General features: G+C 35.3%; 1 protein-coding gene across 1 annotated transcript; it reads right to left on the reverse strand.

Moving 5' to 3' along the window:
* Positions 1 to 7,358: 7,358 nt before the first annotated feature.
* On the reverse strand, positions 7,359 to 9,595 carry LOC103875335 (homocysteine S-methyltransferase 1). Its single transcript, XM_009153852.3, has 6 exons — positions 9,285 to 9,595; positions 9,043 to 9,099; positions 8,343 to 8,548; positions 7,930 to 8,263; positions 7,783 to 7,854; positions 7,359 to 7,694 (listed from the first exon to the last, which is right to left on the reverse strand). The coding sequence occupies exons 1-6, from the start codon at positions 9,453 to 9,455 to the stop codon at positions 7,554 to 7,556; spliced, it is 981 nt and encodes a 326-aa protein (XP_009152100.1). The 5' UTR covers positions 9,456 to 9,595; the 3' UTR covers positions 7,359 to 7,553.
* Positions 9,596 to 14,032: the final 4,437 nt, after the last annotated feature.

The following is a 14,032-nucleotide window of genomic DNA, read 5'->3' on the forward strand; positions in this document are numbered from 1 at the left end:
GTGTGCAAAAGACAGTATGTTTGTATTAGGTCCAGTTTTATCAAGACGATCACGCTCGAACCTTTCAGACAAACTTGTTTGAAATATATGTTAAGTAATCTGTGTATGTGTACTTCATAACATAACGCATAGATGTTTCACTTATGAAAATCGACAACACTAATGTAGAAACCTATCCTAATTAATTACTTGAGTTAGTATATCACAAACTATTTAATATATAATAGTTTGTAATTTAGCAATATAATGTCGTTTTGTCAATCTCCGTATTAAGTAGCAAAATTTTTAAGCAATGGTAACTAAAAGAAGTTCAACAAACCATATAAAATTTCTTACGATTATCGATTAACTTGTAATTACTAATTGGTGAACGGAAACCCAAACTTTAACTTGTGAAATAATCACGCCACACTAAGTGTTCGTTCGATTCGTAAATTATCAAATCACTTTCATCGCATTCATATTAGCCATTAGTTACGGAGATGTTAAATTGTGACTAACTGAGGCACTATTATTATTAAGGTACAAAGGTTTATTTACCATCGGGATTTTACAGTCACGATATGATAAAAATAAAAAGAAATGGTATGGACGGTAGTGTTTGGAATTATTCCTTTGCAATATATCTATTCCATTGTACCAATTCTTAATAAAATCAAATGGAGACAACTTGTAATCGATTGCAATGACCAAATTAAAAGCTGCATGGAAAATGTAAAAACTGAAATCCACGTGACCTGTTGAACACTTACGCAAGAACTCTTACATACCAGTATAATAGTACTCCCAGTTAAGTCGAAATCCACGAGTAACCATGTTTATGCAATAAATTTTCAATGCATGTTTTTATATTCATGTAGAGCACCCTAGGCATCGTGTGAATAAAGTGATAAACAGCCACGCTTAAATTATCCACAATTAAAGTTCAAAAAATATAATATTTTGACGATGACAGACTATATATGAATCTACGAAACATAACTGTTTTGATCCTATTCAATCGTATAGAAAGCTACTATAGACCCTAGCTATTACGCCCCTTTCTTTTCTAACGTGGTTCGATGACGCCGATGGAAGGAACCACTGGAGATTCATCCGCTGGTTGGGTCGGTTCCATGGCTCTATATGAATTATAGTCAAATAGAGTGTATATTTAAATTTATATTTCATGAAAAGGATAGTTAATTTTTGTTTTATTGGTTAAACATTTTTATTTCTGGAAACTCTTCGTACAAAAAAATTATATAAAGGGTTTTGAAAAGGAGACTGTCGGATCTGGTTCATCTCATGTAAAACTCTTTATTATCAATGCATTAGTCGTTAAAAAGGGGTTTTTGAGAAGGGTTAGAAATCTAAGACTAATTCTAGAAATTTTCTACACGTTAAATTATGCTGTTTTTCTTTGAAAATTGTAATAATGATTTAGAAACTATGAAGACATTAACCGGTGGTGGTAGTTCAGTGGAGTTTGAAGGAAATAAATTTGATACGGCGAATCCTGGTTCGAATTCTGCTGACCACACGGATATGTGATATTGTTTTCGGTTCATTTAAATGTCTAAGAAAAGATCTATCCATGAGTTATATCTCCACCTAGAAATTAGATTTGTGTCTTTAATAGATTTAGGTTTAACTTTTTTTTGGTATAAAAAAATTATGAAGACATTCGTTAGAAAATAAAACTATGAAGACATTGCACCCAAAAAAAACTATGAAGACATAAGGTTCTGCCGAGTTCTATATATGTATTCATTTTCTTGTGCAAGACTTTTAAGTTTTCGAAATTCTTCCATCTTATTGCTACTTGATTGTATTCTAGTCAATATGAAGTCAAGCATTTACATATTTTTAAAACAAAAATTGTATTGAAAAGAGTTAGGAAAAAGAGGTCTCGAATTTGGGTGTTTTATGAGAGACAGAGAAACCAATGTGTGGAGAAGCGCCACGTAACATGCGCGCGAAGGAGCTTTTAATGTCCTCACTTTGTCCCTTTCTGTTTGGCGTTTAGAATCTTTTTGACTATTTATCTTTTCACCAAATACTGAAGAGGCAATAATCCTAAAATTACCAAAATCCAAATGCTTAATTCTGAGTTATTATACTAATTTATGAGTACTTGTTCATTTTCATATTGGCAGTTGTACGACTAAATTATTGGGAGAAATTATAAGTACTATAATGTCGGTCGATATCTCAAAAATTCAGGTAAATACACATTGTATTTGTCTTTACCTAAAACGTTTGAAAAATCTGTACTTGATATTTTGTTTTTTGTATGTAGGATGTACGATTAGTAATTTCTTTCTTTACATATAAAATTCAATTTTTACGGAATTATTTATTCAGGATTTTTTCGCAAATCAGAACTGATTTTTACTATGTGAGCCTTTATTCAATTTTAGTAATTACTCTTGTACTGTGAAAGGATTATAATAAGTATTTTACGTTGAGTTTAAAGAGGACATCAGGTGGCTTCCATTACACACGAAAATGGAAATCTTTTGCTTTCTGCAGAAAGACATTATACAAACTAGAACAATATAAGTATATAACATTCAAAAAGGGATAATGTGTTTGATAGGTGATGTTACTGAATAGGGCTGGGATTTCGGATATTCGGTTCGGGTTCGGATAGGAACCGATCGGGTCCGGGTTTTTCGGATAAATGAATTCTATACCCAATGAGTACTTAGTAGATTTCGGTTCGGATTTCGGATCGGGTACTACCGGTTTCGGGTCGGTTCCGGATACCCGTTTCTTATGTGAATTATATAAATATTTGCAAAATAAAATAATTATATACCAGTTTTTTATTTATTTATTTTATTTTTTTAAGGAAAAGTAAATAGAAATCGTATATATATTAGTAACATGTATTAAATACAACAAAGTTGAACTAGTCTAGTGGTATAACAGTTGTTGCTTTGCTTATCCAACCCGGGTTCGACCCTCAGAAGATACAAATCTATGTTTTTTAAACATAGAATTCGGGTTAAACGGGTACCCGTTCGGTTTCGGTTTTTAACCGAAACCGAACCGATACCCATGGATAATTAACACTAATATCCATCGGATAAATTGTCTAGGACCGAAACCGAACCGGTCTATTTCGGGTCGGTTCCGGTTCGGGTATTCGGTTATAGATAAAAATCCCAGGCCTATTACTGAAGTAAATGAGTTCGTTGATCCTTGGTTGCCTACACATCCTCCACGAAATCCATAATTAATTACAAAACATAGAGTCCAGAGTTGTTATAGCAACTGAAACAAACCTGATGATGTCCCAGAAATAATAAAGATTAGAGTAAGTCTGATATCTGCAAAAGACATAATAGGCTCGCAATATACCAAAGTCAAGGAAGTACACGCTTAAATCAAGATACTTGTTGACCATTAATCTACCGGATCATAAGCATTCATCTCCAGTTTTTAACGAGACCATTTGGAAGCTCCAAACCGCACCAAAGATACGACATTTCTTGTGTTGTATACTATTAAATGCATTGGCATCGGGGATGATTCTGATATCTCTAGGTATTAATAGTGATTCACAATATCAGAGATGTTGCATAGAAAGAAAAAAACACTAGATCACTTACTCTTTACATGTGACTGTGCAAAATACATTTGGGTAGTTAAAGAGCAGCTCGAGCGAGCTCAATCTGATCCAACGATCCCAAGCGAGGAGATTCTAAACTTAAAGTGGAACTTGTGCTCAGCCTTTCGAGAAGAGGAGTTGTATTGGAGACAAAAGAGCCGCACACTTTGGTTAAAAGACGGAGATCGCAATACAAAGTTTTTTCATGCTGTGACAAAACAACGACGGGCCAGGAACCGTATCACCAAGCTAAAGAATCCACGGGGAGGATGGGTAGAGAGTGATCCGGGAATTGAAAAAGTAGCCTCAGAGTATTTTGAAAATCTCTTCACCTCATCTGAGCCTAACAACATTGAGGAATCCCTCCGGTACGTGACCGCGAAAGTTACACCAGATATGAACGATTCCCTCCTACGCCTACCATCAGATGCTGAGATCCGGAAAGCGGTAGACAATATAAACCCTGACAAAGCCCCGGGCCCAGATGGTATGACGAGTCTGTTCTATCAACGTTTTTGGGAGGTTACAGCGAAGGATATAATTGTGATGGTGAAGGATTTCTTTAGCAATGACTCTTTCGATCCAAGATTAAACCAGACGAACATATGTCTTATCCCAAAGACTGAGCGCCCTATGGAGATGACAGAGTTCCGACCTATAAGCCTCTGCAACGTTAGCTACAAGATCATATCGAAAATCATATGTTCGAGATTAAAAAAGTTCCTCCCAAAACTGATTTCGGAAACCCAGTCCGCTTTTGTGGCGAAGAGACTTATCTCAGATAATATCTTACTTGCACAGGAAGTTTTCCATGCCCTCCGTACGAACCCCATGTGTAAGGCAAAATTCGTAGCCATAAAGACGGATATGAGTAAAGCCTATGACCGTGTGGAGTGGGATTTCCTGGAAGCCCTCCTGCTCAAAATGGGTTTTGCAGAAAAATGGGTATCTTGGATCCGATGGTGTGTCTCTTCGGTTTCATACCAGGTTCTACTTAATGGAGAACCTAAAGGACATGTTCAGCCCTCTAGAGGACTGCGGCAGGGCGACCCATTATCCCCTTTTCTATTTATTCTGTTAACAGAGGCCCTCATCTCGCAGCTAAGAGCAGCGGAGGAAGAAGGGAGAATTACGGGATTAAAGATTGCAAGAGCTAGCCCGGCCCTATCACATCTGCTCTTTGCGGACGATAGTCTCTTTTTCTGTAAAGCAGATATCCAGCAGTGTGCTGAGCTGTCATGGATCATAAACTTGTATGGAAGGGCCTCGGGCCAACAACTTAACCCAGCGAAATCATCCATATTGTTTGGAAACAAAGTAAGCCATGAAGTCAAGAGAGATATCAAGCAAACCCTGGGGATTCATAAAGAGGGTGGAATGGGCATGTATCTAGGACTTCCAGAGAAGATATGCGGCTCTAAAAGACAAGTCTTTGCTTTCATCAGAGACCGTCTAAATGATCGTATAAACTCTTGGTCGGCCAAACTTCTATCCAAAGGAGGAAAAGAGGTATTGCTAAAATCGGTCGCACAAGCTCTCCCCACCTATGTGATGTCATGCTTCTTGTTGCCACAAGATATTATTAGTAAATTACAAAGTGCGATAGCAAAATTCTGGTGGAGCACAAAAGCTAATAATAGAGGACTTCATTGGATTGCATGGGAAAAAATATGTGTACCACTTGACAAGGGGGGTCTGGGATTCAGAGATTTACGGAGTTTTAATTTGGCGCTTTTGGCAAAACAGCTCTGGAGGCTACTCCACCACCCCACCTCTTTGCTGGCTCGAGTTTTAAAAGGAAGATACTTCCGTCATTCAAGTCCTATGGAGGTTAATACCTCAAACTCCCCGTCTTATGGGTGGAAAAGCATGTTAGCAGCTCAGGACCTATTACGAGAAGGTTTGAGAAAGACAATTGGCTCAGGATACAATACTCGGGTCTGGCTGGATCCTTGGATCCCTACAATCCCAGCGAGACCAGCAAATGATAATGGAGTCTATCGCGATCCAAATCTATATGTTAATCAGCTGATAAACCAAGCTTCTAAGCAATGGTGTATAGAAGCCCTAGAATCCCTTATAGACCCAGGAGATATCCCTTTAATAAGGAGCATTCGGCCAAGCCATAACTTTACGGATGATGGGTACTGCTGGATTTATACGAAATCGGGCTTGTATACTGTTAAATCCGGGTATGACCTTGCTGTAAACTTGAAAGAAGATAGTAGGGAAACAAGTGTTTCTGAGCCAAGCACTAAACCTCTGATGGCCATGATATGGAAGTTGAAAGCTCCTAGGAAGATTAAGCATTTCTTATGGCAGGCCTTAGCAGGCTGTGTTGCAACGTGTGGCCGGCTAGTTGATAGACATTGCGGTACTGATCGTTCCTGCCCCCGGTGCGGAGATACTGAAGAATCGATAAACCACCTCCTCTTCCTATGCCCTCCTGCTCTCCAGTGCTGGGCCCTATCGAACGTACCGGCAAGTTCGGGGTTTTTCCCGAGAGCCTCTTTATTTGAAAATTTTGATTATCTTCTCCTACGTGCGAAAGAGAATGGAGTGCCTGAGGAAGCTTTAGCTAAATTTCCATGGATCATCTGGTTCATATGGAAAGCACGAAATGAGATGTTGTTTAATGGGAAACAAATTCAACCTCCAGACACTATACAACACGCCATTGAAGAAGAAGAGAATTGGCGTGTAGCGCAAGTTTTGGCTGGAAACTATGTTGGTCGCGGAACCCCTGTTACCGGACGCACAGAGAGTGAATCACCGCTGCCAAGATGCCAAGTGGATGCATCTTGGGTGACAAACTCTAGTGTTATCGGAGGGGGTTTTGTTTTTGATTTACCTTCGGGAGAGCATGTTTACGGTTCCACTGGTATGGAACAGGTCCTCTCCCCCTTGCACGCAGAGTTTACTATCTTGCTTTATGCAATGAAAAGCTCTTTGCAGCTAGGATATACATCGATGTCCTTTTATTCGGACTGTCTTCAGCTCACGTAGCTGATTAACGATGAAGAAGTATGGCCCTCTGTGGCCTCGGAATGGAATGAACTCAACTTTTTACTCCTTTCTTTTACAGATTTTTCTATCAATTTCATATCAAGAGAATGTAATGTAAGAGCGGATCTTCTGGCTAAAGATGCCCGCCTACAAAACTCTATTTTTTCCCATGTAAACTCTATGATTCCGATGAGGTTGGCCCCAAAAGCTAACCTGTTTCGACTGAATTAATAATACATGGTGTTTTGATGTCAAAAAAAAAAAAGTTAGCATCTATTTGAATATGCTTCTTCCGGATTCACACTGTTCCCTTTTTCAAGCAATGGTAGATTGTAATAACAACAAGAAGAAGTTATCTCCTTTGATCAGACATTTGCCAATATGCACCCATATGATAGGATGATTTAGAAGAGTCAAAATCTCTTAGCCTACCAAAGTAGGATTGAGACAGTAGTAGACATCAACAAATTAACTGAAACTCACTAAACGAAACAAATGGAATTAAAAAGTATCAAGCCGGATTGAATAACAGTTAATATATTTTTAAATGAATTAAAATCAAAACAAGAACCGAATAGATATCTAAACATCCAAAACAATTTGTATACCTAAAATATTAATCACAATGATTAACGATTTGACCAGATACATTTTTATTTGCCTCGCACGGACCTTTATGCAGGTGAGAGTCTAGTTGCTAACTAAAATTATTCTTGTATGGAAAACCAATTAGTGTTAAGAATTCAAACCGGGGTATCATGGAAAGAAAATAATATTATAAATGGGCCGTCACACGAAAAGCCCAAGGCCTAGTTTACGGATACATATCTTTAAGTAACATAGGAAACGTCAAAGGCAAGCAAACAACACAGTCCATAAATAGAAAAACCTAATAATGACTCGTCGAACGAATTAAAGAAGTGAAAATCTTCAAATCTCCCTGAGGAACTCATCTTCGTTTCAAATCTCTGCAGATAGCTTTGATGGTGGAAGGTGTAGTCCTGCAGCATCCTCCTATAAGTTTAGCTCCAAGGTCACGCCACTTCGTTGCAAACATCTCAAACTCAGCATCACCAAAGCATTGCGACGGCTGACAAAGATAATCAATAACCATAAGAGATTCATTCCTTCGTTAATGTGATCTTGAATACTACAAACAAGTGAGAAAGTGAACATACCAGCCATTTTTTAGCTTTCCCGTCCCAAACCTCTCCACTATTTGGGTAAACAACGATAGCCTTCTTGGTCAACTGAAGATAGGACATGACATAGATTGTAAGAACTAAGAAGTAAAGGGCAATGCTTTGTTTAAAACTTTTGCTTGCCTTGGAGAATTTGCGGATGAGATTGTCCATGAACTGAGGAGGTGCGCAGTTAATGCCAACAGCGCAAATGTTGTTGCTTTTGTTAAGGGTTTCAAGGCACTCCTCAAAGCTTTCCCCTGAAGGAGCATTCTCACCATCTACAGACGTGAAACAGATCCATGCTGGGATCTGCACATTCTCTTCCTCCAGCAGCTCAACGCACGCCTGGGCCTCGAGTTTGTTAGGTATGGTTTCGAAAGCAAGAAGATCAGGACTAGCTTCCACTAGGACTTGGATTCTCCTCCTGTGGAAGTCTTTAAGTTTATCCAAGCTTACATCCTCTCCATAGCTTCCACTGCAATAAAGAACATTGAAACAACTATTAAGTTCCCAATCTACAGAACCAATGTAATGTGAACTGAAATGAATCTTACCTGTACTCAGAGCCATCAGCAAGATAAGCTCCATAGCTTCCAATAGAAGCAGCTACAAGAGCTCGGTTATAGCTGTGTCCTGAGGTTTTGCTGACTTTGTCCCAGAATCTATCACGGGCTTCAACAGCTAGTTTCACGCTCTTTTGTAGTAAAGACTCGCTCTCTTCCATGGACAATCCTCGTGAGAGAAAGCCAGGGATTGTAGCCTGAAAGCAGACCGGTAAAATGAGATATGAAACATTTTCAAACCGAAACTCAATACTTTCATATGTTTACATAACCAACAAAAAGAAAAAAAAGACAAAACTGAATCTGACAAATCAAATAAACAAAAGACAAGTATCTTTCTTCTGACCCTACAATCTAAATCCAGAAAGCAGATAATGCATTTTACATTAAACATTGAAATAATCACCAGAAATTACACAATGGGGATTAAAAGATTAGATCTTTTTAAAACAGAAATCAAAGGAAAAGACAAAACTAAATCTGAGAAATCAAATAAACAAAAGACAAGTATTTTTTTCTTCTGAACCTACTACAATCTTAAACCCTTTTCAATTCCAAAAAGACAAGGTTTTTATATTAAATAATCACAAGAAAATTACAATATGTGGGTTTCAAAAAGATTAGATCTTTAAGAAAAAGGGAAAATAAATAAATCAGATAGATTGGTACACAAGAAAGGTTTTTTCTTTACCTGATAAGATGAAGTAACCACAATGTCTGCACCAGCCTCCAAATATTCCATATGAACCTGCAAACAACAACTCTAATCCATTATCATCCAAATCTTACAAAACTGAGTAAAAAAAAAAAGACAAAAGAGATCTGCTTTCTCTTTTATCAAAACCCATTGTCAGAATCTAAACCTAAATACGAAAATCTTGGGGAAAAAAAAATCAAGAAACAGAAATGGATAGAAAAAAATAATCTACAAACCCGCTTGATGAGTTCAGGATCTTTGATGAGAGAAACGGCACTCCACAAAGGATCGTTAATGGCGGCGCCGTGAATCTCGAGCTGGGTCGCGAAACCGCCGTCGACCACCGCACAGCCGCCGCATTTCTCTATCAAATCTTCCAACAATGCAGACTTCTTCTCCAAACCCATGACTCGAAACCCCCCAATGTATCTCGTTTCTTAAAACGAGAAACCTTGAGATGTTCTTGTCTCGAGAAATCGGAGAATCAACGCCGCTTTTGTTGGTTAAAGATTGTGTTTTTCCCCTAACAATGGATGTTTCTTGTCTCCCTCTCGACACTTGTATTTATGTTATAGATGATGGGCTTGGGCTGGGCCCACTTTATGTAATAAAATAAAGTATACGCGTTTCTCTAACCTGTAAATGTAATATATATTTTTTTTTGTTTATTTTTGTTTTTCAACTTTCGCCGACGGGAAAAGAACAAATTCTCCGTTTTCCAATCCACCGTCAAACAAAATAAAATGGAATTTTCTTTCGATTACGAACTGTCATTAAACTAAACATGCTTGCATTATCTTAACTTTTGATTAACAGACCTATTCTATTGAATAATCTCATTTACGAACGGAGATCATTCTTCGCTAGTGTCACACTTTGATTCTAGTTTTTCAAGATTCCTTTCGCGTTGGCTTATAAATTTAAACAATTTTGTAGCTATGGTTTTAACGGTCTGTGAAATGAAAATTTGAAGAAAAAAATATATATGTAGTGCGAAGAGGAGGAGGAGGTGAAATTTAAATCTTAATATAGAAAACACGATACAAATATAATAAGAGTATCAAATTAAATTAGTTTTAATTTTTTTTACTAATCTATTTTTCCCTCTTAAAATAATTGTTTTGAGCGATTAATTATTCACTATATTTTTACAAAAATAAAAACAAAAACGAACTGCAACTGTAGTTTAACGTGCCATTTAGTTATGGTAATTCTTTCTTTTTGGGTCAAATAGTTATGGTAATTCAAAACCGTGCCCGTATCATATATTTTGCCGTGAACGTGCCGCAGACGGCACAATGTTTTGGTAGGTAAATGTATGCGACTTACGTTTGTGTTGAATACCTACCATTTAAGACTTTACAAAGAGCGACTCGAAGGAGTGAGATTTTTTTCTAAAACAACTTGATAAATTAGTGGTTTGACCCAAAACATCTAACAAATGTTGCAATATCTAACTGTGATGAATGCAGGCATGAAAAACACACAATTATGTATTTAATATAAAACCATAAGTCCATCCATCAAACATGTACATGTGCCGAAAAGGTTGGTGTTAGTTGTTTTCGAAGCTATATACGAATATGTCATGTGAAACGTATATCTTAAAGTCATAGCCAAGCAAGTAAAGTTTATTCATATGTATAAGATAATGATATTAGTTTGGTTTTCAAATATAGAAAACATTGATCAAAATATAGTTTCACCTTATAAAGGTTTGTGGCTTGTTTTACATTTCTATATACTACTTTTATTTGGGAAACTGGTTCTATATGAATATTTTGCAGTAAATTTATATTAATTTTTAATATATGTTGGACTTTGATCTGATCTTTGAATGTTGAAACTACAAGTCTCCGACGTGGTATTGTTTGGTGGGGTCAACGATGCACATTCTTGTATCTTGACTATGAAGAAAGCATATATGGAACGTGGCATGGCTTCACCTCCATTGTAACATTCTAAAAGAACTTTTATATATTAACCATATTCTAAATTCATTTAATATCCTTTTCACAAATTGTTATCAACGAGCTGGCCCTGACACATCTGTGTAATTTGCTGTAAAAGGTTGATACACTGAAGTCAATTAGCTTTTACGTTTGTTCAACCATTCTAAAACTTGCAGCATTTTTAAATGACCTTGGAGTGTATTATAAAATAACCTTACCGTTTGAAAAACGGCGAGAAAAGGCTTGGTTGTTCGTTGTGATATAGTTGAGACTATAACAAATGCAATTAATTACGAAATGAATGAATCTACCGGTAAAACTAGTGATAGAAAAACTATAAAATTTATTGATAATTGCGACATTATGTGTGTTTCAACCATTGTTGACAGAGAAAAAAAGTGTTTTAGACCATATAAAAAGAAAATACTTTGTAAAGCTCTAATTTCATATGGTTATGATATTATACCATACTAAAACTCATGTTTCTAGGCATTTTCAGTAACTGGATTGCGTGAAAATACATAATTTTCTTACAGTCTAGTCTTAGGTAGTACTAAAGTAAATATTCATATAAGCATATTGGCAACCGGACAGTATGTCCTTGTAAATATGTTATTTTCTTTTGTAGCTATAACAAATTGTTTACTTTTCAACATTAAGAACTGCAAAATTTCGTTTCCACGAACTTTAACAACCGGCGGTCAGCCATATACTATGATGATATGTATGTTGCAAGTCCATACTATATTCGCGTAATTATCTTTTGTTAGAGTTGGCCAATTTCATGACGAACCAGCCCAAGAAGAAGAATAATATGTAATTGGGCTTTCGGTTTCATATGAAACGCTTATGCCCGGCTTCCTATCAGTATTGTTAACACTTTTAACCCACACTAGATCTTGTCCTGCGCCCCCGCGCGGATGTTGGATTTAACTTGCGTTCAATGTAAATTTATAAACCATGGATTTTATAAAATGTCCATTTATCTTTTTATGTTTAGTAAAATATATTTAGAGTATAATATATTATATTATAATATAGATGTTTGATAATAAATTTTTATTTGTGCGTAATATTATATTTTTAAATTTTATAACTTGATGCAATTTGATGTAATTGTAATATTCATATATTAACCTATTGATTTTTTTTGTTTATTTATTTAAAAATGGTTTAATTTTTTACAATAGGTTTTTATGAATTATTATTATTTTTATGATATTTGGTTTTCTTGAAAATTGTATCGTAGCAGATTAATATATACTATATATTACAGTTTGTTTTTTTATTTTCAGCAAAAAGAAATAACAATTCATTGTAATTAATTAATTAAAAATTTTGATTTTAAGTGAAGTGGCAGATTTGTAAATAAGAAAGAAATGCAATGACTAAATGTGTAAATAAAAAGAAATATTTAATCTGCTATCCATGTTTCCAAACAATTCTCATTTAATCTGCTATCCAAGATTCAAAACGACAGAATCTGTAAATGAGAAAGAAATACAGTGACTAAATATATAAATTGAAAAAGTATTTAATTTGTTATCCTTATTTCCAAACAACTTTAATCTATTATCTAAGTTTCCAAACAATACCAAAATGTACTTCAGTTATAATAATATAGATTATCATTTGATGTGGAATAAAGTATCAATTTTTTTCTTTTGTTACAGAGAGTGGTATAGCTAACATTATCATTTTTAGGCGGAAAAAAGTTTTTCAAAAAAGAATTTTGTTAAAAAAGTATGGTGAGGCCATTTTATCAGCTATATCTACACCAAACATGTGAGACCAGTTCATTCTGGCATAGGTGAACGCACCGTCGATGTTCTTGGAGTTCCTATTGAATTAGGACTAAAGAACCCACAAACCACTTAACTGTAACCACCATAAAAAAATTGACAGACATGTCATATAAGTAGAGATGGGAAAAACATTCAGATCCGAAAAACCGCACCAATCCAATCCAAAACATTAATACGGAATCTGAACCGAAACTGATAAAATATTCAAACGGATTCATGATTTTAATATCTAAAACGAATCTGAACCAAAATATTTTGAAAATCCGAAGATATCCAAATCATTATTATTATTTTACTTTTTTTTGTCATCAACAATACAGACTCATGTTGACTCTGTAAACCAAACCGGGTAATCTGCATCCATGTGAACGACGAAAGACGATTGCTTTCTAGCACTGCGTGCTAGACTATCCGCCTTTGAATTGTGCGTTCGTGGTACATAGATAAGCTCTGATCGGGTGAAACTCTCTTTCAGGATCTTGATATCATCCAAATAATTTACAAAAGCTGGCCATTCTTCTGGTCAAATCATTATTATATACTTAAATATAATATTTAGTTTCGATTTAATATTAACAGAATATCTGAAAATACTTGGAATTATCTAAAATAAATGAAAATATCCAAAACAGTCAAAAATAAATATTCCAAAATAGTAAAATTACTTAAAACACCATATATATATCTGAAATTTTATCAGTTTTCATTCAAATATTCAAACCAAACTAATTTTCATGTTAATTTTAAATATTTAGTCATATTTTAATCAAATGTATATGTCGTATATATGTTATTTATTTTTAACTTTGAGAACTTAAAAATATATTTGGATTTTTGAATTTTTTTACATAATTAATATTCAAACTGAGAAATAAAAATACTTAAGCGGAAGTTATAAACATGTAATCCCAAAAATCTGAAATTTGAATAAATCCGAATTGAATCCGAACAAGTACATGAAAGTCCACCCATACACATAACATAGGTACAGAAGAAAGCTATTCTACCATGCCCTCTACTATAAAAGGAAAAAAAAAATAGTAGAACTCACAGTTGCATAAGAAATAGCTCAAAGAGAGTTTCAACCCAATTTACTCGCTTTCTCTAGTTCTCAAAATATACTAAAAACAAATACTAGTATTCACATACAAACCCCTTTGCAAAACTATACATTTTCCCAAATTATTGGTCTCAGTAAACTAATAACTAACTTATGCATCGAAGAGT

Source organism: Brassica rapa, chromosome A06, assembly GCF_000309985.2.
Source record: "Brassica rapa cultivar Chiifu-401-42 chromosome A06, CAAS_Brap_v3.01, whole genome shotgun sequence".
Taxonomy (NCBI): domain Eukaryota; kingdom Viridiplantae; phylum Streptophyta; class Magnoliopsida; order Brassicales; family Brassicaceae; genus Brassica; species Brassica rapa.

Coding starts and splice junctions, on each gene's coding strand:
- LOC103875335 (XM_009153852.3), bottom strand. CDS start 9,455: ATGGGTTTGGAGAAGAAGTCTGCATTGTTGGAAGATTTGATAGAGAAA. Junction 7,855..7,929: donor TCATCCGCAAATTCTCCAAG/GCAAGCAAAAGT, acceptor TCCTATCTTCAG/TTGACCAAGAAGGCTATCGT. Junction 7,695..7,782: donor GGAAAGCTAAAAAATGGCTG/GTATGTTCACTT, acceptor TATCTTTGTCAG/CCGTCGCAATGCTTTGGTGA.